The sequence below is a fragment of the Oncorhynchus mykiss genome, chromosome 25, assembly GCF_013265735.2.
Source record: "Oncorhynchus mykiss isolate Arlee chromosome 25, USDA_OmykA_1.1, whole genome shotgun sequence".
NCBI lineage: Eukaryota > Metazoa > Chordata > Actinopteri > Salmoniformes > Salmonidae > Oncorhynchus > Oncorhynchus mykiss.
The window spans coordinates 23,336,686-23,363,568 of NC_048589.1; the positions used below are offsets into that span (position 1 = coordinate 23,336,686).

The 26,883-nt window shown below is 41.0% G+C and overlaps 2 protein-coding genes across 10 annotated transcripts in view; both read right to left on the reverse strand.

The window, feature by feature from the left end:
• Positions 1 to 7,717: 7,717 nt before the first annotated feature.
• On the reverse strand, positions 7,718 to 17,325 carry LOC110505641 (zinc finger FYVE domain-containing protein 21). Of its 4 annotated transcripts, XM_036962695.1 has the most exons (8): positions 17,074 to 17,307; positions 13,662 to 13,712; positions 12,224 to 12,392; positions 11,513 to 11,588; positions 11,229 to 11,320; positions 10,814 to 10,867; positions 9,546 to 9,676; positions 7,718 to 9,390 (listed from the first exon to the last, which is right to left on the reverse strand). In XM_036962695.1, exons 1-8 carry the CDS (start codon positions 17,197 to 17,199, stop codon positions 9,355 to 9,357), a joined length of 735 nt encoding a protein of 244 aa, XP_036818590.1. In that variant the 5' UTR covers positions 17,200 to 17,307; the 3' UTR covers positions 7,718 to 9,354. The 4 variants fall into 4 exon arrangements, with proteins under 4 accessions (XP_036818590.1, XP_036818591.1, XP_036818592.1 ...); XM_036962696.1 differs by lacking the exon at positions 13,662 to 13,712 and having other exon boundaries at positions 17,074 to 17,325; XM_036962697.1 differs by lacking the exon at positions 10,814 to 10,867 and having other exon boundaries at positions 17,074 to 17,294.
• A 3,644-nt stretch (positions 17,326 to 20,969) lies between these two features.
• The window catches only part of LOC110505642 (kinesin light chain 1), a 35,425-nt gene continuing 29,511 nt past the window's right edge, over positions 20,970 to 26,883 (reverse strand). For 3 of the 6 annotated variants that reach the window (XM_021584995.2, XM_021584994.2, XM_036962885.1), the window contains exon 15: positions 25,488 to 26,413. In XM_021584995.2, coding sequence (XP_021440670.2) covers positions 26,149 to 26,413 — 265 coding nt within the window. In that variant the 3' untranslated portion in view covers positions 25,488 to 26,148. Of the gene's footprint in view, positions 23,864 to 25,487; positions 26,414 to 26,883 lie in introns of those variants that run through there. The other 3 variants (XM_021584997.2, XM_021584996.2, XM_021584998.2) reach the window with 2 other exon arrangements.

The following is a 26,883-nucleotide window of genomic DNA, read 5'->3' on the forward strand; positions in this document are numbered from 1 at the left end:
GTGCTCAGTCCTCCTTTTCCTGTAGTCCACAATCATCTCCTTTGTCTTGATCATGTTGAGGGAGAGGTTGTTGTCCTAACATCACACGGCCAAGGTGTCTGACCTCCTCCCTATATGCGGTCTCATCGTTGTTGGTGATCAGGCCTACCACTGTTGTGTCATCAGCAAACTTAGTGATGGTGTTGGAGTCGTGCCTTGCCGTGCAGTCATGAGTGAACAGGGAGTACAGGATGGGACTGAGCACGCATCCCTGAGGGGCCCCCGTGTTGAGGATCAGAGTGGCAGATGTGTTGTTACCTACCCTTACCACCTGGGGGCGGCCCGTCAGGAAGTCCAGGATCCAGTTGCAGAGGGAGGTGTTTAGTCCCAGGGTACATAGCTTAGTGATGAACTTTCAGGGCACTATGTTGTTGAATGCTGAGCTGTAGTCAATGAATAGCATTCTCACATATGTGTTCCTTTTGTTCTGGTGGGAAAGGGCAGTGTGTAGAGATTGCATAATCTGTGTATCTGTTGGGGCAGTATGCAAATTGAAGTGGGTCTAGGGTTTCTGTGGTGTTGATGTGAGCCATGACCAGCCTTTCAAAGCACTTCATTTTTTATATTTTTATTTTTTATTTTATTTAACCAGTTCTCATTTACAACTGCGACCTGGCCAAGTGTTATGAATAAACAATATCCCCATTTTAAATAGAACTGTAACTAAGTAAACTTATACTCTGTTTTATTATATCTGATTAACAATATGAGTTCATAAAGTGGGATTGTGAGACACGGACAAGGAGTAATTAAAGTTAATGAACACCATTCCAACTAGGAAGAAACGAATGGGTTGTGGACTGTGTAAACACATAAGGTCGTTAACCTATGGTCTAACCTACAGAAACTTAGCCCTGGGGTTTTTAGATAAGACAGTGAGTGCATTCCTAGGTTTTCTGTTAATTAGAACTGTCAGCTCAGTGGTGATCGATAATATTGAGGGGTCAAAAGTTACCTGGGAGTGTGTTATTAAGTTAGAATGAACTTTTCACCTCACTTTGTCCCGGTCGAGAGGAGGGGATTCTGTTAAAACAATGAAATAACGTCATGATTTGTATATAAACTGTTGCTCGTGGTAAAGTGGCAGCGCGCTCCGAGAATAAATTCTGTTACCTATTATTAAAAAGACTGGTCTCCGTCTATTTTATAAAAACAAGAATCCTACAAATTCTCATAAAATAGATTAAGGGTTTTCAATTAATGAAAGCACATTGGCATAATTAAATTACAGTAACACCAAGATAAAGCATAGCAGTGTGAACAGACAACAACACAGAGTTACACATGGAGTAAACAGTAAACAAGTCAATAACAAAGTAGAAAAAAGAAAAAAAGAGTCTATATACATTGTGTGCAAAAGGCATGAGGTAGGCGAATAATTACAATTTAGCAGATTAACACTGGAGTGATAAATGATCAGATGGTCATGTGCAGGTAGAGATACTGGTGTGCAAAAGAGCAGAAAAATAAATAAATAAAAACAGTATGGGTATGAGGTAGGTAAAATGGGTGGGCTATTTACCGATGGACTATGTACAGCTGCAGCGATCAGTTAGCTGCTTAGATAGATGTTTAAAGTTGGTGAGGGAGATAAAAGACTCCAACTTCAGCGATTTTTGCAATTCGTTCCAGTCACAGGCACCAGAGAACTGGAAGGAAAGGCGGCCAAATTAGGTGTTGGCTTTAGGGATGATCAGTGAGATACACCTGCTGGAGCGCGTGCTACGGGTGGGTGTTGCCATCGTGACCAGTGAACTGAGATAAGGCGGAGCTTTACCTAGCATGGACTTGTAGATGACCTGGAGCCAGTGGGTCTGGCGACGAATATGTAGCGAGGACCAGCCGACTAGAGCATACAGGTCGCAGTGGTGGGTGGTATAAGGTGCTTTAGTAACAAAACGGATGGCACTGTGATAAACTGCATCCAGTTTGCTGAGTAGAGTATTGGAAGCTATTTTGTAGATGACACCGCCGAAGTCGAGGATCGGTAGGATAGTCAGTTTTACTAGGGTAAGTTTGGCGGTGTGAGTGAAGGAGGCTTTGTTGCGGAATAGAAAGCCGACTCTAGATTTGATTTTAGATTGGAGATGTTTGATATGAGTCTGGAAGGACAATTTTACTAGCGTTTAAGAGCAGTTGGAGGCCACGGAAGGAGTGTTGTATGGCATTGAAGCTCGTTTGGAGGTTAGATAGCACAGTGTCCAAGGAAGGGCCAGAAGTATACAGAATGGTGTCGTCTGCGTAGAAGTGGATCAGGGAATCGCCCACAGCAAGAGCAACATCATTGATATATACAGAGAAAAGAGTCGGCCCGAGAATTGAACCCTGTGGCACCCCCATAGAGACTGCCAGAGGACCGGACAACATGCCCTCCGATTTGACACACTGAACTCTGTCTGCAAAGTAGTTGGTGAACCAGGCAAGGCAGTCATTAGAAAAACAGAGGCTACTGAGTCTGCCGATAAGAATATGGTGATTGACAGAGTCGAAAGCCTTGGCCAGGTCGATGAAGACGGCTGCACAGTACTGTCTTTTATCGATGGAGGTTATGATATCGTTTAGTACCTTGAGCGTGGCTGAGGTGCACCCGTGACCGGCTCGGAAACCAGATTGCACAGCGGAGAAGGTACGGTGGGATTCGAGATGGTCAGTGATCCGTTTGTTGACTAGGCTTTCGAAGACCTTAGATAGGCAGGGCAGGATGGATATAGGTCTGTAACAGTTTGGATCCAGGGTGTCTCCCCCTTTGAAGAGAGGGGTGACCGTGGCAGCTTTCCAATCCTTGGGGATCTCAGACGATATGAAAGAGAGGTTGAACAGGCTGGTAATAGGGGTTGCGACAATGGCGGCGGATAGTTTCAGAAATTGAGTGTCCAGGTTGTCAAGACCAGCTGATTTGTACGGCTCCAGGTTTTGCAGCTCTTTCAGAACATCTGCTATCTGGATTTGGGAAAAGGAGAAGCTGGGGAGGCTTGGGCGAGTAGCTGCGGGGGAGAGCGGAGCTGTTGGCCGAGGTTGGAGTAGCCAGGAGGAAGGCATGGCCAGCCGTTGAGAAATGCTTGTTGAAGTTTTCGATTATCATGGATTTATCAGTGGTGACCGTGTTACCTAGCCTCAGTGCAGTGGGCAGCTGCGAGGAGGTGCTCTTGTTCTCCATGGACTTTACAGTGTCCCAGAACTTTTGGGAGTTAGAGCTACAGGATGCAAATTTCTGCTTGAAAAAGCTGGCCTTTGCTTTCCTGACTGACTGCGTGTATTGGTTCCTGACTTCCCTGAACAGTTGCATATCGCGGGGACTATTCGATGCTATTGCAGTCCGCCACAGGATGTTTTTGTGCTGGTCGAGGGCAGTCAGGTCTGGAGTGAACCAAGGTCTATATCTGTTCTTAGTTCTGCATTTCTTTGAACGGAGCATGCTTATCTAAGATGGTGAGGAAGTTACTTTTAAAGAATGACCAGGCATCCTCAACTGACGGGATGAGGTCAATATCCTTCCAGGATACCCGGGCCAGGTCGATTAGAAAGGCCTGCTCGCAGAAGTGTTTTAGGGAGCATTTGACAGTGATGAGGGGTGGTTGTTTGACTGCGGGCCCGTAGCAGATACAGGCAATGAGGCAGTGATCGCTGAGATCCTGATTGAAGACAGCGGAGGTGTATTTGGAGGGGCAGTTGGTCAGGATAACGTCTATGAGGGTGCCCTTGTTTACAGATTTAGGGTTGTACCTGGTGGGTTCCTTGATGATTTGGGTGAGATTGAGGGTATCTAGCTTAGATTGTAGGACTGCCGGGGTGTTAAGCATATCCCAGTTTAGGTCACCTAACAGAACAAACTCTGAAGCTAGATGGGGGGCGATCAATTCGCAAATGGTGTCCAGGGCACAGCTGGGCGCTGAGGGGGGTCGGTAGCAGGCGGCAACAGTGAGAGACTTATTTCTGGAGAGAGTAATTTTTTAAAATAGTAGTTCGAACTGTTTGGGTATGGACCTGGAAAGTATGACATTACTTTGCAAGCTCTCTGCAGTAGACTGCAACTCCGCCCCCTTTGACGGAAAATGTTATAGTTGGGTATGGAAATCTCTGAATTTTTGGTGGCCTTCCCAAGCCAGGATTCAGACACGGCAAGGACATCAGGGTTGTCATGGCTACAGACGTGAGTGCTACGGGTTGGTAGTCATTTAGGCAGGTTACCTTAGTGTTCTTGATCACAGGGACAATGGTGGTCTGCTTGAAACATGATGGTATTACAGACTCGGACACGGAGAGTTTGAAAATGTCAGTGAAGACACTTGCCAGTTGGTCAGCACAAGCTCAGAGAGTACACTTCCTGGTTATCCGTCTGGCCCTGCGGCCTTGTGAATGTTGGCCTGTTTAAAAGGTCTTACTCGCATCAGCTGTGGAGAGCGTGAATACGCAGTCACCCAGAACAGCTGGTGCTCTCATGCATGTTTCAGTGTTACTTGCCTCGAAGCGAGCATAGAAGTAATTTAGCTCGTCTGGTAGGCTCATGTCAGTGGGCAGCTCTCGGCTGTGCTTCCCTTTGCAGTCTATAATAGTTTGCAAGGCCTGCCACATCCGACGAGCGTCGGCGCCGGTGTTGTACGATTTGATCTCAGTTCTATATTGACGCTTTGCCTGTTTGATGGTTCGTTGGAGGGCATAGTGGGATTTCTTATAAGCTTCCGGGTTAGAGTCCCACTCCTTGAAAGCGGCAGCTCTACCCTTTAGCTCAGTGCGGATGTTCAAAGAAAATCAAAGCACTTATTGATGAAGCCAGTGACTGATGTGGTGTACTCCTCAATGCCATCGGAAGAATCGCGGAACATATTTCAGTCTGTGCTAGCAAAACAGTCCTGTAGCTTAGCATCTGCTTCATCTTACCACTTTTTTATTGACCGAGTCACTGGTGCTTCCTGCTTTAATTTTTGCTTGTAAGCAGGAATCAGAAGGATAAAATGAGGGTCAGATTTGCCAAATGAGGGGGAAGGGAGAGCTTTGTATGCATATGTGTGTGGAGTAAAGGTGGTCCCGAGTTTTTTATCCCTCTGGTTGCACATTTAACATACTAATAGAAATTCGGTAAAACAGATAAGTTTCCCTGCATTAAATTCTCGGCCACTAGGAGAGCCATCTCTGAATTAGCGTTTTCCCATTTGCTTATGGTGGTATACAGCTCATTGAATGCAGTCGTAGTGCCAGCATCAGTCTGTGGTGATATGTAGACAGCTATGAAAAATACAGATGAAAACTCTCTAGATAAGAGTATCTCATGATAAGCTGTAGACCACACTCTGACGAGCAAAACCTTGAGACTTCCTAAGATATCGTTCATTAGCTGTTGTTTACAAATATACATAGACTGCCACGCCTTCCTTGTCTTACCAAAGGCTGCTGTTCCATCCTGGTGATACAGTGTATAACCCGCCAGCTGTGTTATTTATGCCGTTGTTCAGCCACGACTCGGTGCAACATAAGATATTACAATTTTTTATGTCCCGTTGGTAGGATATACGTGCTTTTAGTTCGTCCAATTTATTATCCAGCGATTGTACATTGGCCAGTAGTATGGATGGCAAGGGCAGATTAGCCACTCATCGGCGGATCCTCACAAAGGCACCCCGATCTCTTTCCGCAATACCCCTTGCGTCTTTTTCTCCTGCAAATGACAGGGATGAGGGCCTGTTCAGGTGTCTGGAGTAAATCCCCCTCTTTCGACTCATTAAAGAGAAATTCTTCATCCAGTTCAAGGTGAGTAATCGCTGTTATGATTTCCAGAAGCTCTTTTCGGTGATAAGAGACGGTAGCAGCAACATTATGTACAAAATACGTTTTTTTTTTAAACAACTAAATAGCATGGTTGGTTAAGAGCCCATGAAATGGCAGCCATTCTCGCCGGCGCCATATTACAGTCCATCCAATATATAAGGACACCATGTCGGTCGGAAGATATCCATCGCTACCTGAGGCTTGATGACAAGAGGACCAGTGTTCAGAAAGGCAACAGACCACCTGGCAGCCTTCTGGTATGTGTGGGACCTTTTCCTAGCAAACTGTAGTGAAAGGTTCATCCCCAGCGACTGTGTCACAGTGGATGAGCAGCTTTCCTACGGACCTGACACTTGGCATTCAGACCAAGTTCAATCTTGGTTTCATCAGACCAGAGAATCTTGTTTCTCATGGTCGTGAGAGTCCTTTAGGTGCGTTTTGGCAAACTCAATTGTTAGCGTTGTCATTTATATTGATGATGAACTTTGGATTTTCAAAAATGTTTTTAAATATTATAAAACATGCTTAAGGTGGATTTATTTTGTTGTTCACACAAAGGTTTAATGTGAAACTCTGTAATATTGATTGTAAGAAAAATGCTATTATTTTTAATAGCCGTTATGAATTTATGTTATCATTCGTGTGAGTGTAGTATTTCACTACTCTCGCATTAACATCTGCTAACCATGTATGTGACCAATAAATTTGATTGAAATGTGTATCAAACCGTTGAGACTAAAAACATTTCAAACAAAATATTGAAAAAGGTCAAAAACACTCAAAATAATGTCTCACAAAATGTATAATATTTCAGAGCCATATAAATAATACAGATATTACAGTAGGGGGTCATTTTGACCCAGCCTATGCATTCTTGGGCCGCCATGTTTACTATGCATCCTAGGGTTAAAATTATTATTGACCTTTCATTTAATAATGCAACAATCATTGTCATGATTTGTAAATACAATTGATGAGAAAAGAGTTACAATTTAATGAGTTAAAATTTAAAATAATGGACATTTCTTGACACATATTATTAGATATTGTAATAGGATTACTATTAAGACAGTGGCGGTAGAAAGGGAGACCATAAAGAGCAGTGGTACTTACCAGAACTGCTAAAACATGTCATTTTGACAATGCCATCTAGTGCAAAAATACCAATTTCAACTTGAGTGAGTACTGAATGTAGATAACATAAATAATTGAATCTGGCCATCACAAATACTGATGCATCATGCAGAAACAGTTTATATGTCCAGCATTGGGGCATTAAAATAAGCCTGAACCGTAGGGCAAGGATATATACAAAATTTAGTGAATTCAGATAGTGGACATGAGGCATAAGATGCATTACTGAGTTCCGGCAGAAGTGATTCATTGTCAACGGAGCAGTCCCCAATACTACGTTGGGGGGTACCACACTAGGCTGCGGTGAGTTCTGTGTACCGCATGCGTTTAATATTTTCAACTCGTTCGTGGCTTTACAGTGCGGTTGTACAAACGGAAGTACAACTAGATAAAAGCTAGCTAGTTGGAGTCTGTGAAAAGCAAAGTACATGTGTGTTAAGTACGGTAAATGCGGGCAAGACTTCCGGAAAAAACAAAACGCATATGCATTTGGTGGACATCGGGCATTAGACAACATTCTTGTGAACTAAGCAAGGACTATCAAAGGTCCTCTAAGTGAATAGCCATAGTATGCATTTTTCTTGACACAATGCATCGTACAAACACATTCAGCAAACACCATGTCAACAGGCCTGTTACCATATTAATACAATTGATTAGAGTGCAGCCTACTTGGGAGCAGTCCTGATAAAAAAAATATATATAAAACCTTCTAGATTCCGGCTAAATGTCCACAATTCTCTGGTTTGATAATACAAATAATATTTTGTCAAAAATGAAAACCTGTCTTAAGTATTTTATTTGGTATGTGAAGCATAATACGTTGGATATAAGCCAAATAAAACAGAAGAGTAAAAGTGTTACATTAAACAGCATATTGTACCCTTAGATTAAGGGTTAGATTGTTGGTGTTGTGGCTGTGCAATTCATTTATAAAAAGTAAAGCAATCAAACATGAAAACAAAATGTTTAAGTCATCTTGTAGTGTAGGAATAAACATTTTGTTATACAAGTGCTACAAAAACTATACTAAATATTTTAGCTGTAAAAAGTACATACACCGCATTGTGTTAAAATAGGAATATTTAACAAAATAGTTTATACAAAAATTCTATGTATGGGACTACATTTAAAGAATTGAATAAACTGTGTACACACACACACACACACACTTATGTGGAAACCTGCTCGTCGAACATCTCATTCCAAAATCAGGCATTAATATGGAGTTGGTCCCCCCTTTGCTTCTATAACAGCCTCTACTCTTCTGGGAAGGCTTTCAACTAGATGTTGGAACATTGCTGGGGAGCGAGTTCCGCTTCCATTTAGCCATTTCCCTTCACTGGAACTAAGGGGCCTAGCCAGAACCATGAAAAACAGCCCCAGACCATTATTCCTCCTCAACCAAACTTCACAGTTGGCACTATGCATTGGGGAAGGTAGAGTTCTCCTGGCATTTGCCAAACCCAGATTCGTCCAACGGACTGCCAGATGGTGAAGCGTGATTCATCATTCCAGACAACGCTTTCCACTGCTTCAGAGTTCAATGGTAGCAAGCTTTACACCACTCCAGCCAACACTTGGCATTGCGCATGGTGATCTGTCCGGACACCCATTTCATGAAGCTTCCGACAAACAGTTGTTGTGCTGACGTTGCTTCCAGAGGCAGTTTGGAACTCGATAGTGAATGTTGCAACAGAGGACAGATGATTTTTATGCGCTTCAGCACTCATCGGTCCAGTTCTGTGAGCTTGTGTGGCCTACCACTGTGACTGAGCCGCTGTTGCTCCTAGACGTTTCACAACAGCACTTACAGTTGACTGGGGCCGCTCTAGCAGGGCAGAAATTTGACGAACTGACTTGTTGGAAAGGTGGCAATCCTATGACAGTTCCACGTTGAAAGTCACTGGGCTTTAGTAAGGCCATTCTACTGCCAATGTTTGTCTATGGCGATTGTATGGCTGTGCGCTCGATTTTATACACCGGTCAGCAATGGGTGTGGATGTAATAGCCGAATCCACTTATTTGAAGGGGTGTCCACATACGTGTGTGTATATATACCACTAGAATCAGTGACTAATCTGTGGATCCCTAAGGAAGGGGTAAGGATCCAAATCTGCCAGCACTGAAAGTAGAGTATAGACAGCATGAACAAAGAAACTTAACTTGAACTATGTCACAGATCACATTAAAAAAATGACCTTAAAAGCGTTACGTGAAGGGAAATGGTTATGTCAAATGGCTTATGTCTATGATAACATTAAGAATAGCAGCATTAGATGGGTGGTTGGCCAAATAGTTCAATGAATTGTTACTGAAATGCACTCTCAGCATTTAGAGAATGTGAGACGGAAGGGTAGGAAAGAAAACACTTGGTCTGTGCCATCACTCTCAGGCTCTGGGCATCTTAGCAATGAGTCACCGGTCCCGAGCTTCATACAGCAGTTTGGCAGCCTGTCAGAGAATAGACATAGTACAGGCAGAACTATTCAACCACATGCACAGTACGTAATGGCAGGTCTGAAGCTTGGATATCACAACATAAATTCCAGTAGTATCAAATATAATCTTCCTTTTAAAACACAAGCCAGCCTGTTAATGTGGTGTACCTTGTGCATGGCAGCCAGCCATGAGGAGGCAGTCTTCTTGTCATCTGCTGCCTCCATGCGTAACTGCTGAGGGTCCTGAGAGCCAGTGGGTTTGTAGTGGAGCAACATGCCACTGGCCCTGGAGTTTCCCCCTGGACACAACACACAGTTAAGCACAGCCTGGTCTCAGACCAGACGTAACATAGTAAATATGTTATGTATGGTTACATAAGACAGATGGTTACTTAGGGTGGTTGGTCAGGGTGGGTGAGCATATAACAAACATCTACCAACCCAAATCTCATCACGTACAACTTTAGCAACTACTGACTACTTTTTAGCATGTTGGCTAACCCTTTAACCTATCTCCTGAACTTAACCCCAACCCCTAGCTAACATTCGCCACCTAGCTAGAATTCGTAACATATTCCACATTTTGCAAAATATAATACAAATTATAATTCGTAACATATCATATGAAATGGGTGATGGACATCCACAAATATTTACCATACGAAACACAACATATAAATGGAGCGTCTCGGATTTTTGTACAGAATAATAGAAAATGCTATAAGACCAGGTTGTTAAGTAAGGTACAGTAACAACACTCACTATCTTGGGATGTACTCTAAAAGCTTCAGCTCAGACTTTGTAAACCAAAACTGCTACCTGGCTGGTGTTCAAACTAATGACCTTGGTGAGAAGGAAAAAAAAGTAACCTTACAACATATCTCAAAAGGACACAATAACAAACACTGATTAAAGAAAACGTGCAAGTGCTTCTTTGTTAACGACTGGCATGTACCATAAATCACTAAGAAATCTATAGACTTGAAAAAATAAACAACATATCAGACGTTCACAGAAGAAGTTGATAGGAATGAGGGAATATGTTTGGATGTCTTGAGCTGTGAACTGGGTTGTGTTCAGTAGGCACAAAGTGGAAGAAAACAGCCCAAACAGAGAGAAACAGGAAGGTGCCACATGGCAACTGTCAAATCAAGTGTTTTGATATGGTGTTGCCTAATGGATACCAGCCTGGTCACAGTTAGAGGGGCAATGAGACTCACTCTGGGTGTTTAGTTACACACAATCCCCCCCATGGATGCATGCATGGGACACGGATTTGAAGGACGTTGCCTTTGTTCTACCACTGATATAAAATGCATGTACAATGATAACAAAGGCATCCTTATCAAAAGCAGGGCAACAAACTCTGGAGGCAGGTGAATTTAAGATGGAGAGGAATAAGGGAGAGAGGGACGAGGGAGTATAACAGTGCTAACCTTCAGAGATATACTGACTGTCCAGCAGACTTGTGTAAGTGTGAATGTCATTCTCTAAAGTCATAAGGAGAAAGGCCAGGCCGCCCAGGGAGAGAGGGAGAGAGTGTTTTAATATTAAAGCAGAGAGGAAACAGTCAGGCACAACCACCACCTCAGTATACTTACCATGCTGTTAGATCAGTTAAGGGTTTTCAAATCAATACAATGAAAAGACAGTCAACAGAAGTTTACTGTGGATTTGTGATTATACTTCCGGTCATAAAGAGGAGATGGAGCTAGTTCCTCCACCCACAGGAATCCATGTCTCTTAAATCAATAAGTGTTCAAGGAGCTGCACAGTATCGCTGCTGTACGGTCATACTGCCCTCTGTACTGAGAGCAATCCAGCCAGAGAACATCTGATCCAGAGCTTTACCTTCAGGAGTGGACTCCTCCGTCAACACCTGCATACTGGAGATCCGAGACAGTTCCACCTCAAAATGGCTCTCCCCATCAAAGAAAAGATACCTGAGTGGAGAGGGAGATAAGAGACCAAGAGAGGTGAGAGTGATGTACTGAAAGTCGTTCAACTGGAAAATGTACATATTCTAAAGTGGTTCTATCAAAGCACAGATACAGTATATGTACTTCCAGCATTAACCTAAATAACTCCATTCTAGACACTTTCCCTTTGTGTAAAATGTAAAACACTCACGATACCTGTGGTTGTTGGAGAGACGACACATCATGGTCTCAGACGTCTTTGAGGTGCCCAAAGTGACAATAAAAGAACCACCTGAGTATGACAGAGAAGTCATTACCAGTGAGTCAAATTAAAAAAGTATACCAATCAAAAATCCCTCTATAAATTCATCCAACTGTAGATACCTCCCAGTCCACTGGTGTTGTACTAAAGGATAATCTTGGTTAACCCAGAACTAAAATCTATCTTAATTTGGTTGTTTACATAGTATAATCTCTAGTGGACAGACATGATACAGCATTGTTTGACCATGCTATCTGGCTAACATGACCCCATTAGTCCAAAATGCTACAAGGCTTTCTCTCCAGGTCCCTGCCACTGCAGCAGACCCTTGCCCTGGAGCTCACCATGCTGCAAATGGATTTTTAATTACGGGCCTGGATGAGTGGAAGGGGCCTATTTATAACCACACTGGTCTGCACCAACACTCTTCACTAGCCAGGAGGGGGTAGAGCGGGGCAGGACAGCATCACCTCAGACCTAGCCCTGCTCACTAACCGCCCTAATATATATATATATATATATATATATATATATATATATATATATATATATATATATATATATATATATATATATATATATATATATATATATATATATATATATATATATATATATATATATATATATATATATATATATATATTTCATTCCTTTGAACTCACCTCCCATAAGCACTTTGAGCTGTTTGTCGTAGAACTCCATTTCCTTCTGGGAGACCAGGCTGCACTCACCACACTGCCGGACTGGGTCGACGAAGCACATCCTGGGCAGAGCCACCTTCTTACTGCAGCACTTATCACAGAAACACCGGCCACACCGCCGACAGTGGTGCTAAACATCAACAGAACAAGAGGAAGGGAAGCAAAGGTCATAATAGGCAAAACTATGTATCCTATTGGCAAAAGTAAAATTTTGGCTCAAAGTCAGGTAAAAAAAAAAAAAAGAAAAAAAAAAAAATACAGTTATCTGATACAATACATGACCAAAAGTATGTGGACACCAGCTTGTCGAACATCTCATTCCAAAATTATGAGCATTAATATGGAATTGGTCCCCCCTTTGCTTCTATAACAGCCTCCATTCTGCACTGATGTTGGGCGATTAGGCCTGGCTCGCAGTCAGTGTTCAACTTAATCCCAAAGGTGTTCGATGGAGTTGAGGTCAGGGCTCTGTGCAGGCCAGTCAAGTTCTTCCACACCGATCTTAGAAAACAATTTCTGTATGGACCTCACTTTGTGCACAAGGGAATTGTCATGCTGGAACAGGAAAGGGCCTTTCCCAAACTGTTGCCACAATTGGAAGCACAGAATTGTCTAGAATGCCACTGTATGCTGTGCGTTAAGATTTCCCTTCAATGTAACTAAGGGGCCTAGACCGAACTACGAAAAACTGCCCTAGAGCACTATTCCTCCTCCACCAAACTTTAGTTGGCACTATGCAGTCGGGCAGGTAGCGTTCTCCTGGCATCCACCAAACCCATATTTGTTCTTTGGACTTCATCACTCCATAGAACGCTTTCCACTGCTCCAGACTCCAGTGGCGGCGAGCTTTACACCATTCCAGCCGACGCTTGGCATTGTGACCTTAGGCTTGTGTACGGCTGCTTGGCAAACACATTTCATGAAGCTCCCGATGAACAGTTATTGTGCTAACGTTGCTTCAAGAGGCAGTTTGGAACTCCGTAGCGAGTGTTGCAACCTAGGACAAACTATTTGTATGCGCTAAGCGCTTCAGCTCTCGATGGTCCCGTTCTGTGAGCTTATGTGGCCTACCAGTTCACGGCTGAGCAGTTGTTGCTCCTAGATGTTCCACTTCACAATAACAGCACTTACAGTTGAACGGGGCAGCTCTAGCAGGCCAGAAATTTTACAAACTGACTTGTTGGAAAGGTGGCAATTCTATGAACCATGCCACTTTGAAAAGTCACTGAGCTCTTCAGTAAGGCCCTTCTACTGCCAATGTTTGTCTATGGAGATTGCATGGCTGTGTGCTCGATTTTATACACCTGCCAGCAACAGGTGTGCCTGAACTAGCCAAATACACTAATTTGAAGGCGTGTCCACATACTTATGTATATTATGGGATCATAGTAAATCAAACCTTTCTTGTAAGGAAGTCATATTTTTTGTCACACTGCATACAGCTTGGGCACTGAAAGAGGAAAAGGACATACTTTTGGTTCACTCAATTTCAAACATGGACACAACAATTTGATTCACAGTTTAAATGGATTACCAAAATACCTCTCCTTTACACTAAGATGACCACAAACCTAAGGCTTACAGTAACATACCCACAGACTTTATTTATTTAACTAGGCAAGTTCTTATTTACAATGACGGCCTACCAGAAGGCAAAAGACCACTTGCGGGGACAGGGGCTGGGATTAAATATAAAATAAAAAATATAGGACAACACATAGCACAACAAGAGAGATGCTACATAAAGAGAGACCCAAGTAAAAGTTAGCCTAACACTGACTGTTTTAATGCCACCACATGTCACAGCATCTTAAAGATCAGTGTACCATTCAAATACATGGGTGAAGAGGCAGTGGTGTGACAAGCTGCTGGACAGGTTTACTGTAAGGTTCACACACAGCTATGACTCATGGCCATCCCCCACTCAAGTGTTTTCCAAAGTGGACCCATGTCATAATCATGATTAGCCTGGGTAGCCGCTCGTGGTCTTTATGGATCTCGACTATCGTCTGGGCTTGATGTGCACAGCCTGTCCCCCAGCGACTGGTTTGTACAAAAAACATTCTCCATTAAGGCAGCAAAGGCTTCGATTACCTCAATTTGATTTTTTTTTTTTTATTAAAAAAAAAAAAAAAAAGTGTACTTTCTTTATGAAACACATTTTCCACCACCATACCAGAGTGGCTAATTAATAACTAGAATTATAGGAATGATACTTTCTGATGTTGTATGAACTAGGCAAGTCAGGTTGCATCAGACCAGTGGAGGCTGCTTGGGGGAGGACAGCTCATAATAAATGGCTGGAGTGGAGCATTTCATTAAATCCACTCCAGCCCTTACCATGAGCCATTCCTCCCCAATTAAGGTGCCATCAGTCTGTTGTTTACCCCTGGCTGAATGCAGGGCGCAACATCAAGAAGTAGCATTCGTACGCATTAGACACTAGCATGGTGGTGGATAATCAAATCCCCCCCAAAAAATGTATTGGTCACGCACACATATTTCGCAAGTGTTACGAAATGCTTATGCTCCTAGATCCAAAAGTGCAGTGATCCCTAACAATACATGCAAATCCCAAATATTAAAAAGGAAATATGTATACTGAACAAAAATATAAAATGCAACAATTTTAAAGATTTTACTGAATTAAACACAGTTCATATAAGGAAAATCTATGGATTTCATGACTCAGAATATAGATATGCATCTGTTGGTCACAGATACCTTAAAAAAGAAGGGTAGAAGTGTGGATCAGAAAACCAGTCAGTATCTAGTGTGACTACTATTTGCCTAATGCAGCACATCTCCTTCACATAGAGTTGATCAGGCTGTTGATTGTGGCCTGTGGAGGTCCTGGGCTGGCATGGTTACACATAGTCTGTGGTGGTGAGGCCAGTTGGAAGTACTGACAAATTCTCTAAAGTTACATTGGAGGCAGCTTATGGTAGAGAAATGAACATTTAATGATCTGAAACAGCGATGTTGGACATTCCAGCATGCCAATTGCATACTCTTCCAAAACTTGAGACATCTGTGGTATTGTGTTGTGTGAAAAAACTGCACATTTCAGTGGCCTTTTATTGTCCCCAGCACAAGCTGCACCTGTGTAATATCCGCTTCATGATATGCCACACGTCAGGTGGATGGATTATCTTGGAAATGCTCACTAACAGAGTGGTAAACAAATTTGTGCACAACATTTCAGAGAAATAAGCTTTTTGTGCATTTGGAACATTTCTGGGATCTTTTATTTCAGCTCATGAAACCCACACTTCACATATTGCGTTTACATTTTTTGTTCAGAGTATATCACGTGTATAAACATTATTGATATTATATGAATAGAAACATTTGTATACTATATAGAAAAGCAGTAGTTATATAGGATGAAAACAGTATGGCTCAGGTGGGGGAGGTCCTTGATGATATTCTTGGCCTTCCTGTGACACCGGGTGCTGTAGATGTCCTGAAGGACAGGCAGTCAGTCCCCGGTGATGTGATGGGCTGACTGCACCACCCCTGTGGTTGCGGATGGTGCAGTTGCCGTACCAGGCGGTGATACAGCCCGACAGAATGCTCTTAATGGTGCATCCGTAGAGGGTCTTAGGGGCCAAGCCAAATTTCTTCAGCCTCCTGAAGTTGAAGACGTGCTGTTGGCGGTGTGGATAGACCATTTCACGTTGTCAGTGATGTGCGCGCCAAGGAACTTTTCCCCTACAGCCCCCATCGATGTGGATGGGGGGTGCTCCCTCTGCTGTCTCCTGAAGTCCACGATCAGCTCCTTCGTTTTGTTTACGTTGAGGGAGAGGTTATTTTCCTGACACCACTCCGCCAGGGCCCTCACCTCCTCCCTGTTGGCAGTCTCATCAGTAATCAGGCCTACCACTGTTGTGTCATCTGCAAACTTGATGATTGAGTAGGAGATGTGCATAGCCACACAGTCATGGGTGAACGTCAATAAAGTGTGCATATTTTCCAAGCTTTTTTTTGCCTTCTCTTCATTAAATCTAGTTAAGGAGGAAATTGAAGCCTTTGGAGCCTGAATGAAAAATGTTTTACGTATGAACCGGATGCCGGTGGGCACAAGTGTTTCATCCGGTTGTGCACATCGAGCCCAATGGTGGCTGCCCAGGCTAGATCATGATGCATGTGAACATCTCGAAGAGACGGAGAGAAAAAAACAACTTCTAATTAACAGCAGTGACTTGCTGAGGCAACTTTGGTTCTGTATTTTGGTGGCACCTGATGCAAAGCAGCTAACGTTAGCTACTTGACAACGTAGTTACCTAACTAGTTACTGTATTGACGGCTCCATGTTGTCTAACTAACTTAACGTTACTAGCTAGAACACTACAGGCAGCTTTGGCATTTATAGCTGAACACGCCACTTGGATACAACTACGACCCGAATGTATTTTTTTCGTAACAGATTAGGAGAATTAACCTAGTACTTTAGGAAAAGGGTTAGTGAAAATGCTCTCCTAACCTAGCTAACTTACATAGGAAAAGTCACTTCGCGACGTAGTTGTATCGAAGGAAGAGGCGTGTTTTTAGGGAATCACATTTACAGCTAGCAAACTGCTGAACATTGTTAAAAACAACACATGCCAAATGAAGTAGCTAGGCAGTTATAAAACAATGTTTTTAAAAAAAAAGCACACGTATATTTTTTTATATTTTAATACTAATAATCATACGCCTTTTGGCATTCAATCGTGGGATAAGTAACGTTAGCTGGCTACTGTCCCGTACAGACAGTATCAAGTCCGAGCGGCGTTGCCCTATTGTAATTTCCTCTAATAGTCTCTTACCTCTTTGTCCGGGACCCACTGGGGTTCATCTAACGAAAAAGGGCTGTTAAACGCTCCATTCTCCGGGACCATTCGAAGTCCACTTGGGCTTCGGACCAATTTCTTGCCATCAGGCACTGTAGACATTTTTCCAGAACCTCTTTTTTTAGCTCATACTGAAAAACATTCATATCGTATTTGATGGACAGAGCCGTTGTCCAATATAAATGCGTGGAGTATAATCACCGATGTCATGTGATGAACCGCAGCAAACGAAAGGCAATGTTGTTTTGGTTTTCTGATCCCACCCACATTTTTTCATGATATTTTAGGAAAAACATCTACACAAACTAGAGCTGTGTTCGAATACCCATACTAACATACTGTATAGTATATACTACATACTATTAGTTCAGCCGTGCGAGAGAGGCAAGTTGAGTTTTCCAGGGTTAGAGTAGTGCTGAAGTTGTCATGCTGAGGCAGTGAAGAAGGTAGAGTAAGAAGGGTTAAGGGGTATGAGTGGTGAGAGTAGCAGAGATATACCCGTACAGAAGGATAGGCCAAAAAGTGTTATAAATTTCAGTAAGATTGGATTTTTAGTATTTATAGCAATGGTTATCAGCTGTACTACAGGGATGAAACGGAAGTCGCATAAAATGGAGGTTGCGGTGGCAGCTGCAGAGAGGTATTTGGTTGTGCGAGACTTGAAATCAGAAGAGTTCAAGGGTGTGGTGATGTCCCATCCTTTCAGAATGATGGCATGAGGTAGAAATAAATACATTTAATTAGTGGAGTAGGGTGGTGTTAATTTTTATATAATTTTGAAATGAGTGAATGTAGTGTTAGATGGTAGGGTATTTATTTAGTACATTTTTATGTATCAAGCAAAGTATAAGGGAGTTGTACTCCGGTCTAGTAGGTGGCGGTAATGCAACAAATTGGATGCCAACCGCTGTTAAACCTCATAGAAGAAGACTATTAGTTAATTTTAGTACACTGTAAACAAACGGTATCCTTTCAGTTGAGCGCTTTGCCTGTCTTCTGGAAGTTTATGCAGTCTATATGCAACCTCTTGCTAGATTGTTAGCATAACAAATTACTAGGTAGACATTTCACACGGTTGTGTTCTTATTTTCAATCTGGAGTGCCAGAGCGCACGCTGGACGCTCTAGCCGAGGAGTAGGGTTGATTCCAGCGTTCTGACCTTAAAACCACAGTCACGCACCCAAGCTAACTGGCTAACTTGCTAGCTACTTCCAGAAGACACAAATGAGAACACCTCACTCTGACCATTCTACTCGCCCTGGCAGAGCTGGTTTGGCAGTTTTCATGTTATCCAGAGCGTTGGTGACTGTAACTACTACTGGCAACAACTTAATTACGCATTTTGCCGAGGTTTACTGACACCGGCCATATTCAACGGGTGTTGAACGTTTGTAAATCCATCAGTTGTTCTGCGCTCTGGTACATTGACGTGTGTTCTGAAATCGGAGTAGCTATTAGAGCGAATTTATGAAACCACCCAAATGTCCATTGACAACGCAGAAGGCACTTTACCACTTAGCTAAGAATGACGGGAATAATAAAGTCAATAAACGTTGGATAGTTAGTAAGCATATAGTTAATATACTGGCAATTTTGATGTATTAGTAGCCAGGTAACGTTAGCTAGCTAACATACCGGTACATACTTCTGTAATGATAAGGTATGTGGTTCGTAAGGATAGCGTCGCTAACAAATTGTCAGACAACATAACGTGTAAGGTAACTTATTTGAAAAGTCCTGACTTTATTACATTACTTAACATTTGGCATAAATAGTTCAAGCAATGAATTTGTATCCGCTTTCGTTGGACTTCGGCTGCACATTTTCCGCCTTTTTCTTCAAAGCTGTGAAGCCACGCCCATTTCCCGAAATAATTGCATTATCGGCCCTAAAAGCACGGAAGTCTCCTCTTTTATACTTCGTATTTTGGCTTTTAATCGGCAGGGTTTCTTGTCATGGATCTTCAATTATAAGCATATTTTTTTCTCCACACACATTATATATGGAATAATCTAGACACTTCTTTGTTTTTAGAATATTGGTTCAGCAATAATATCCTATACACCTAAATATTTTGCAATTGTTTTAGATACCATTCCCTCATGTGTTGCTTTATTATTCAGGAACGTGTCAAGACCTGACCCTTAGAACATACCTACAATTAATCCTGTTGACTCATCAGTAGGAAATATTTGTTTATCTTTAGGTCCATTCAACAACAATAGAGCAATTCAAGCCTTGTTTCAGCAGGATGTTGTATCTATCTATACCTTATGTCATGCCTTACTGGAACGGTTTTATTGATATCTGTTGGAAAAAAAGTTGGGATGTTGCCACACACATACCTACTAATTAACGAAATTAAGGAAGTGTCTTTTAAAATTATTCATAAATATTATCCTGCCAACCACTATATGAAGAAGTTTTAAGAAAAACATAAATTCAAATTGTACCTTTTGTAATGACCACCCAGAAATGGTGTTGCATCTTTTTGTCATTGTATTCATGTAAGGAATCTGTGGCGAGACATCAGTAGATTTATAATTGAACACATTTATAAAGATGTTACACTATTATGGAGAGATGTACTGCTTGGATTATTTACCTACGATAGAAATAAATTGAAACGATGTTATGAAAATAATCATAATCATAATCATAATTCATATAAAAAAAATGTACATTTACAAACAAAACACCACATTTCCTTACCTTACAAAAATAAATGTAACTATGTTTTAATACAATTAAATACTCTACCAACAACAAAGATGTTAGAATCTTTGGCATAATAACTATATCTATACTATGACCAATAAGCAAACTATATACTCAATTTACGTAACAAATAGTGTGGTTAGTATGAGTATTGAAACACAGTTTAGGTTTCCATCTAATTAGCAACAGATTTCCATGCGAAATTGCGAATATTAAAAAATCCGAATAAAAACGATATGCGCATTTCCCCACCAGAGATGTTTGCATCAAATTGAATTGTTGCAATTAAAAGGCTGTGAGTGATGACATACTACATAAACATACATTTTGATGTTAAGTTCTCATGTACCGAATAAAAAAACAAGTTAAATGGGTTTCCATCGCATTTTCAACTCAGCTGATGGTTTTCTCACCATATAGCAAGTGTGCCCACTCTGGTATTAGCACGTGCGCTCTAAACAAGAGCGCGATCTCCTGTTAAATTCATTATAATTTATTTAATCTGTAGCCTAATAACTGCATTCTTTCCCGACGTGTCGTAGTGGGAGGACCACACATGTCATCGCGTGACTCCACGTTTACTTCGATATGGTTATTATATCAATATTTACGCATAAAAGCGTTTCCACCAATATTTCCCGCATAATTCAATATACCGACACAAAAAAAGATCCACATTGTCTATCTAGCGAATTTTGTTTTGTCGACATTTTTAAAGTTTATCGAAACATTTGTTTCCATTCGGCCTGTCATTACATGTTTTATCCGACACTTACTCGCATAAAAAGGTTGGATGGAAACCTGCTTACATTTAGGAAAAAGTAGGAATAGTAACATTGATTTGCAATGGATAACACTACAGATTAGTTTGATATGACATAGCAACAAACAACAATTGCTTCACCTATATGATTTCTAATCTTGTATCTTTAAAAAAAAAATTCAAGACTCATTAAAGATTTTAGATTCACTAAACAAGATCAGTTTTTGAAAGTTTATTAATTGATGGATTACAGATACAGTATGTATAGTCTACTTAAAATCCAGTAGGGGGCGCTGAGGGAATGATCATTATCCTGTATGTCTATCTCCCCTGTCATGCTATGATCCAATGCTCCTTTATCAGACCCAAAAATGATAGAGGGACTAAGAAAAACATTTGCATTATTTTATTCATACAATATATTTTTGAAGGGCAAACACTTCACCACTGTTTATGGGCTGATCCAGCCAGCACAGCAGGCAGCCTAAAGGAGAGAGGCTGGGAGTTTGATCCTATCGTCAGTGCATCTCAGGACATCCCCACACATACACACTCCAGGCCAACCCCAAACAAACAAACATTTCACTTTCAAAAACAAAGGAATAGATGGACAGTAGAGAGGCTGGTGCATTGACTGTTAAGACCCACTAACAATATGGTAATGTCATCATGAAGATTTCCCAACAGTGTTTCACTGGTGGAGTTAGTTTTGCTTGGCCTGTTGCACCAGGTGGGTTGAGATTTCCCTTAAGAACCATTGGAATGGTCTAAAAGGATCAAGCGGGGGCACCTGGCCATGCAAAACGAATTCGACCATTAGTTCAGGGCTTGTTGCCCTTCTCCATAGGAATATGTGCATCACCTCAACAGTGACTCAAGAGTACCACTGCTCATAGGATTACTAATTTCAAATAATTAACCACAACGGTCTTTGAGTTTAAGAATAGGATTCATTATCGTTACTGTTTTGCCAGTAAAGCAAAATACGTCAGGATCAATACTTTGAAGAACAAATAATATCTGCCCAGGCATTTGAGGGATTTCATGATTATTTAAGTTTGTAAAAATATGGTCATAAACACAGGGTCAGGGGGTGATTACATTTCAGAAATTAGGGTCCTATTTTCTCTCAACACAGTATACTTGAATTAATGCTTCTGATATAAAGCATACATTTTGTCCTCAATAATTCAATGTCTAGCCCTATGAATTGATGTGCCTTTCTAATCAATTGGACACTGTAGTACCTTACCAGTAATTCTGAGCGAACACATAATGGAGAAAACACAAATAAAGCAGGTTGATGATTGACAGACAAACTGATCAACAGTCAAATGGGAGCATCCAACACATATTTAGCTTACAGGTTTGTGCTTAAATCAACGTTCCTTGCATTTGTATATTCTATTCTGACAAGCACAATGTTACCACAATGTTTTAAGAGTATGATGTTATATATACACATAACAAGGTAAGGCTAAAAGTTTGCACAAGTTAATCACATGCTTCGTTGTGTTACACATGTAAAAGTTTTTCAAATTACCAACTGCATTCTGCATAGAAAAGCCTATGCCCGTTACTGAGCCACCAAATATAGATTTTTTTTTTACAAACTGCAGTATAAAGTTAACTATACCACAGACCTCTGGTTGAAATGCTCAAACAATTTCTGGTATTTACTAAGCAAATTACTCACTACACTGTGGTTCACTCTGTTCATGACAGTTAGCTTGTTCATCATTAAAATAAGTCCTGTTCCTTGGACAGTCTAACCGGTGTTTTCCCTTTATCCCTAACTAGTGCTGTTCCTGGTGAGGGACTGGGGTCGACCCTGGTCCTATGCTTTCTAAAGTCAAATGTTAGTCACCTTCCTTACATAAGAGAACGATATCACACATCCCCATCAACAGCCAACATTAACACAGTCCACCAAACAAGCAGTCCACACCCATGTCAAGGGTCAGTAGGGTGATGTCTGTGAACCAAAATAAAGCATGCTCCAGAAACGAAAAATAACTAATTTTAAAGTTTTGAGAACAAAGTAAAACAATGCAAATGTGGTGGTGACAGACCTGCAATAGATCCATTAAAAATGTTCACTTTTTGGTTGGCTATTCATAAAGTACAAGTCCTTTAAGATTAATTTCACTCTTTATACACAGTCTTACTCTTAATTCATCATTTAACATCCAGAAACAGACTGGTACAAATTGTTAAACAATGTTTCTACTCTAGATTGTAACAATGTTATTCACCTATTACTGGAAATTGCATTTGACCGTAACAGGTTGGTGTTAAATATCTTGTGCAGTCAGTGTATAATATCAAAACTAGCCTGGTTAGTGATCTTCTGTTCTGTGACAATCCTGAGAAATCGACAAGATATACTTCATGTGCCAACACAACGCTCCTGCCTCATAACTTCATATACATTGAGCAGTTTCTTCAATTGCAGTAAGTAATATCACTATAAAAAGAGGCAGAACTATCAGTTTCTAGAACTCTGATGCCAAGAAACAAAATATTCCCCCAGAGCAGCGTAGGAAATACAATAAAACAATTTACACAACCCAAATGTAAACATTAAACTTCATATAAGCACAGCTATCACTTCAATAAAGACACACAGGACATCATTTTGGACGTAAAGGGGAATGAGATACTATATTGCGACCTCCTGAACTGCTCACCTATTCCATTAAAATGATAACCAAATTATTATTCTTTAGATCTGTGGAGGAAAGGTAGAAAAAAGCAACCACACAGAAAATAAAAATGAATGTTCTCTCTCATGAGCACTCAATCACAAAAATATATGTGCACACTTACATCCACTCACACTTGACTTAGCATTATACACTTGTCCTTCATTATAACTAATCTCATGGTGCAAAAATATATTTTGATATTAAGAGAAAACATTTCAATAAAAACACCCTCTAAGAAAACCAGCGACTAGATCAAAGTGCAATGAGATTGTTAAACCTACGTGCTGTAGCCAGCTGTAGTGAGCAGATGGACGGTTGTGTGTGGTTTAGGAAGGGTTTGTTTGGTTTAACCTGGGGGAGGGGGGGGGGGGGGTGTAACAGTTAGTCAGCTATGTACAGGATTATATTGGAGGGGGATAGCTCATAGGGGGAGGCAGGATCTGGAGGTTGGGGGTGGGGGTCAGGAGACTGATCCCACGACCTCTTTCACCTCTCCACTCAGTTCTAATCTTCAATGTGCCAGGTCATTGTGGCTGGCACTCAGGTCACGACTGTTTGTCAGATGATTATTTTGCTCCTAGAGAAGACAACAGAGGGAATAGGATTCAGAATAGGTTGAAGAAATACAACAAAAAAACTATTAATGTAGAGGGTCCAACATCACAGATAAAACATCCTTCACATTTCCATGAAGAAAGTGTTTTTCTTGAACATGGAATATTTACATTTTATTTAACTAGGCAAGTCAGTTAAGAACAAATTCTTATTTTCAATGACGGCCTAGGAACAGATTCAATATATATAGATTCAGTGCCTTGAAAACGTATTTATACCCCTTGACATTGAGGTGTTACAGCCTGATTCAAAACCGATTAATTTAGTTTTTTTCCTCAACCATCTACATACAATACCCCATGATGGCAAAGTAAAAACATGTTTTTAGAATTTAGAATTTATTGAAAATGAAATACAGAAATCTCTCATATACACAATTATTCACACCCCTGAGTCAATACATGTTAGAATCACCTTTGGTAATTACCTTCTGGGTAAGTCTAAGAGCTTTGCACACCTAGATTATACAATATTTGCACATTATTCTTTAAAAAATTATTCAACCTCTGTCAAATTGGTTGTGGATCATTGCTAGACAACCATTTTCAATTCTTGCCATAGATTTAAGCAGATTTAAGTAAAACTCGGCCACTCAGGGACATTTACAGTCTTCTTCGTAAGAAAGTATAGATTTGGCCTTGTGTTTTAGATTACTGTCCTGCTGAAAGGTGAATTCATCTCCCAGTGTCTGGTGGAAAGCAGACTGAACCAGGCTTTCCTCTAGGATTTTGCTTGTGCTTAGCTCCATTCCGTTTATTTTTTATCCTGAAAAACTCCCCAGTCCTTAACGATTACAAGCCTATCCATAACATGATGCAGCCACCAATATGCTTGAAAATATGGTGTGATAACTCAGTAATGTGATGTATTTGATTTGCCCCAAACACACTTTGTATTCAGGACAAAAAGTGAATTGCTTTGCTAAAATCTTTGCAGTATTATTGTAGTGCCTTGTTGCAAACAGGATGCATGTTTTGGAATACTTTGATGTACAGGCTTCCTTTTCACGCTGTCATTTAGGTTAGTATTGAGGAGTAACTACAATGTTGATCCATCTTCAGTTTTTTCCTATTATAGCCATTAAACTCCAACTGTTTTAAAGTCACCATTGGCCTCATGGTGAGATCCCTGAGCGGTTTCCTTCCTATCCGGCAACCGTGTTAGGAAGGACGCCTGTATCTTTGTAGTAACTGGTGTATTGGCACACAAGTGTAATTAATAACTTCACCATGCTCAAAGTGATATTCAGCATCCGTTTTTATTGTATTTTTTACCAATCTACCAATAGGTGGCCTTTGCGAGACATTGGAAAACCTCCCTGGTCTTTGTGGTTGAATCAGTTTTTGAAATTCACTGCTCGACTGAGGGGCCTTACAGATCATTGTATGTGTGGGGTACAGAGATGAGTTAGTCATTTAAAATCATGTTAACACTATTGCACACAGAGTGAGTTCATGCAACTTGTTAAGCTCATTTTTACTCCTGAACATATTTCGGTTTACCGTAACAATGGGGTTGAATACTTGACTCAATACATTTCAGCTTTTCATTTTTAATGAATTAGTACAAATAAAAAATAAACATAATTCCACTTTGACATTTAATCAATGTTAAATTCAGGCTGTAATACATAACATGGAAAAAGTCAAGGGGCGTGAATACTTTCTGAAGGCACTGTTGAGTATCGCTATTGAGTATTTGGGGAATGTGGTACATAATATAAATGAGATGTCAAAATCTGGAGCTTGGTGACAGTGATGAGTGGTGCACAGACCGGCACTGTATTCTGGAGTCACACCCTTATCGTATGGTGGGTTGGCAAAGCCAGTATATCACCATGTAGAAAGGTCCCATTGTCCAGTGATGCATATTCTCAAATCAAACCATTCAGATGAATCTTTCTGAACAATTGATACAAGTCAGTTAATAACAGGAGTAAAACTTTTAAAAAAGGTTGCTGTTGATCATCCGGTTGCACACTATTATCCCTGGTTCATCTTTGATCTCATTTCTTCACTCATCATACAGCCACAGAAATCAACTGTCAAAAGGTGTTATTTCCCACATCTACCTTGCACATCATTCATTATTGCAAGTTGTGACTAAGGGGTTATAAATGAGAGAGAACACCATTAAAAACATGTTAGTCTGTGAACCACTGATGTTACCACACACATGTTCACCATTTCATTAGTGACCAATTTCTGAGATGACTGCCCAGGTGAAGAGGGGCAAGGGCCAGTTTGATCACAGATCACAACCAAGAGGACCATTGGGAATTTGAGTTTCATAAAGCGAGGTCTCAGAGAGTAGTGTAAGAAAATGAGGTAGATAAACAAACAAAGGGGAGGATGAGCGAGGAGAGACCCAGAAACCAATGGGGCAAGATTGGGTGATGTGAAAGATGGAAAGATGGAGAGGGGGAGAGACAGTTGAGCTCCTTACTTGGTAGAGGTCTCCGGCAGCATTGTCCACCACGTTTAGAACACCTAGTGAACTGGCTCGCTTCATGCTGCATCCAGAACAGTGACATGCAAGGAGATGTCGGTGAGGGGTCGAGGGTCAGGGGTGAGGAGAAGGACATGTGGCCAATGGAGATGGTATGTGGGTTAATAACTATAATGAGACCCACTCACATGTTAGTTTCCCCAGACAATGCCCCCACACAAATACATAAAGCATGAGCTAAATCATACTCTTTAACCCTGGTTAAATTGGTGGTACCACACCTGTACATTTGTAAGTAGAATCTTTGAAGCCGAATGCGCTGGAAAGCACAGCAGACTTTTTTTACAAAATATCCAAATCAGTAGTTCAGTCAAATGCCATTTTTTGGCTTTTCTTTACCCTATAACATGTGGGTTGAAGGACATACTTATGACTCATGAGTGTGACAAAGCAATTGATTAAAGGGAGTATTTTGAGTCAAATTAATTTGTGCCTGTTGCAAGGGGAAGAATATTGTTTTGTATTGATCAATAC

Coding starts and splice junctions, on each gene's coding strand:
- LOC110505641 (XM_036962695.1), bottom strand. CDS start 17,199: ATGTCTACAGTGCCTGATGGCAAGAAATTGGTCCGAAGCCCAAGTGGA. Junction 11,321..11,512: donor CGTCTCTCCAACAACCACAG/GTATCGTGAGTG, acceptor CTCTCCACTCAG/GTATCTTTTCTTTGATGGGG. Junction 9,677..10,813: donor CAGTCAGTATATCTCTGAAG/GTTAGCACTGTT, acceptor TGTTGTGTCCAG/GGGGAAACTCCAGGGCCAGT.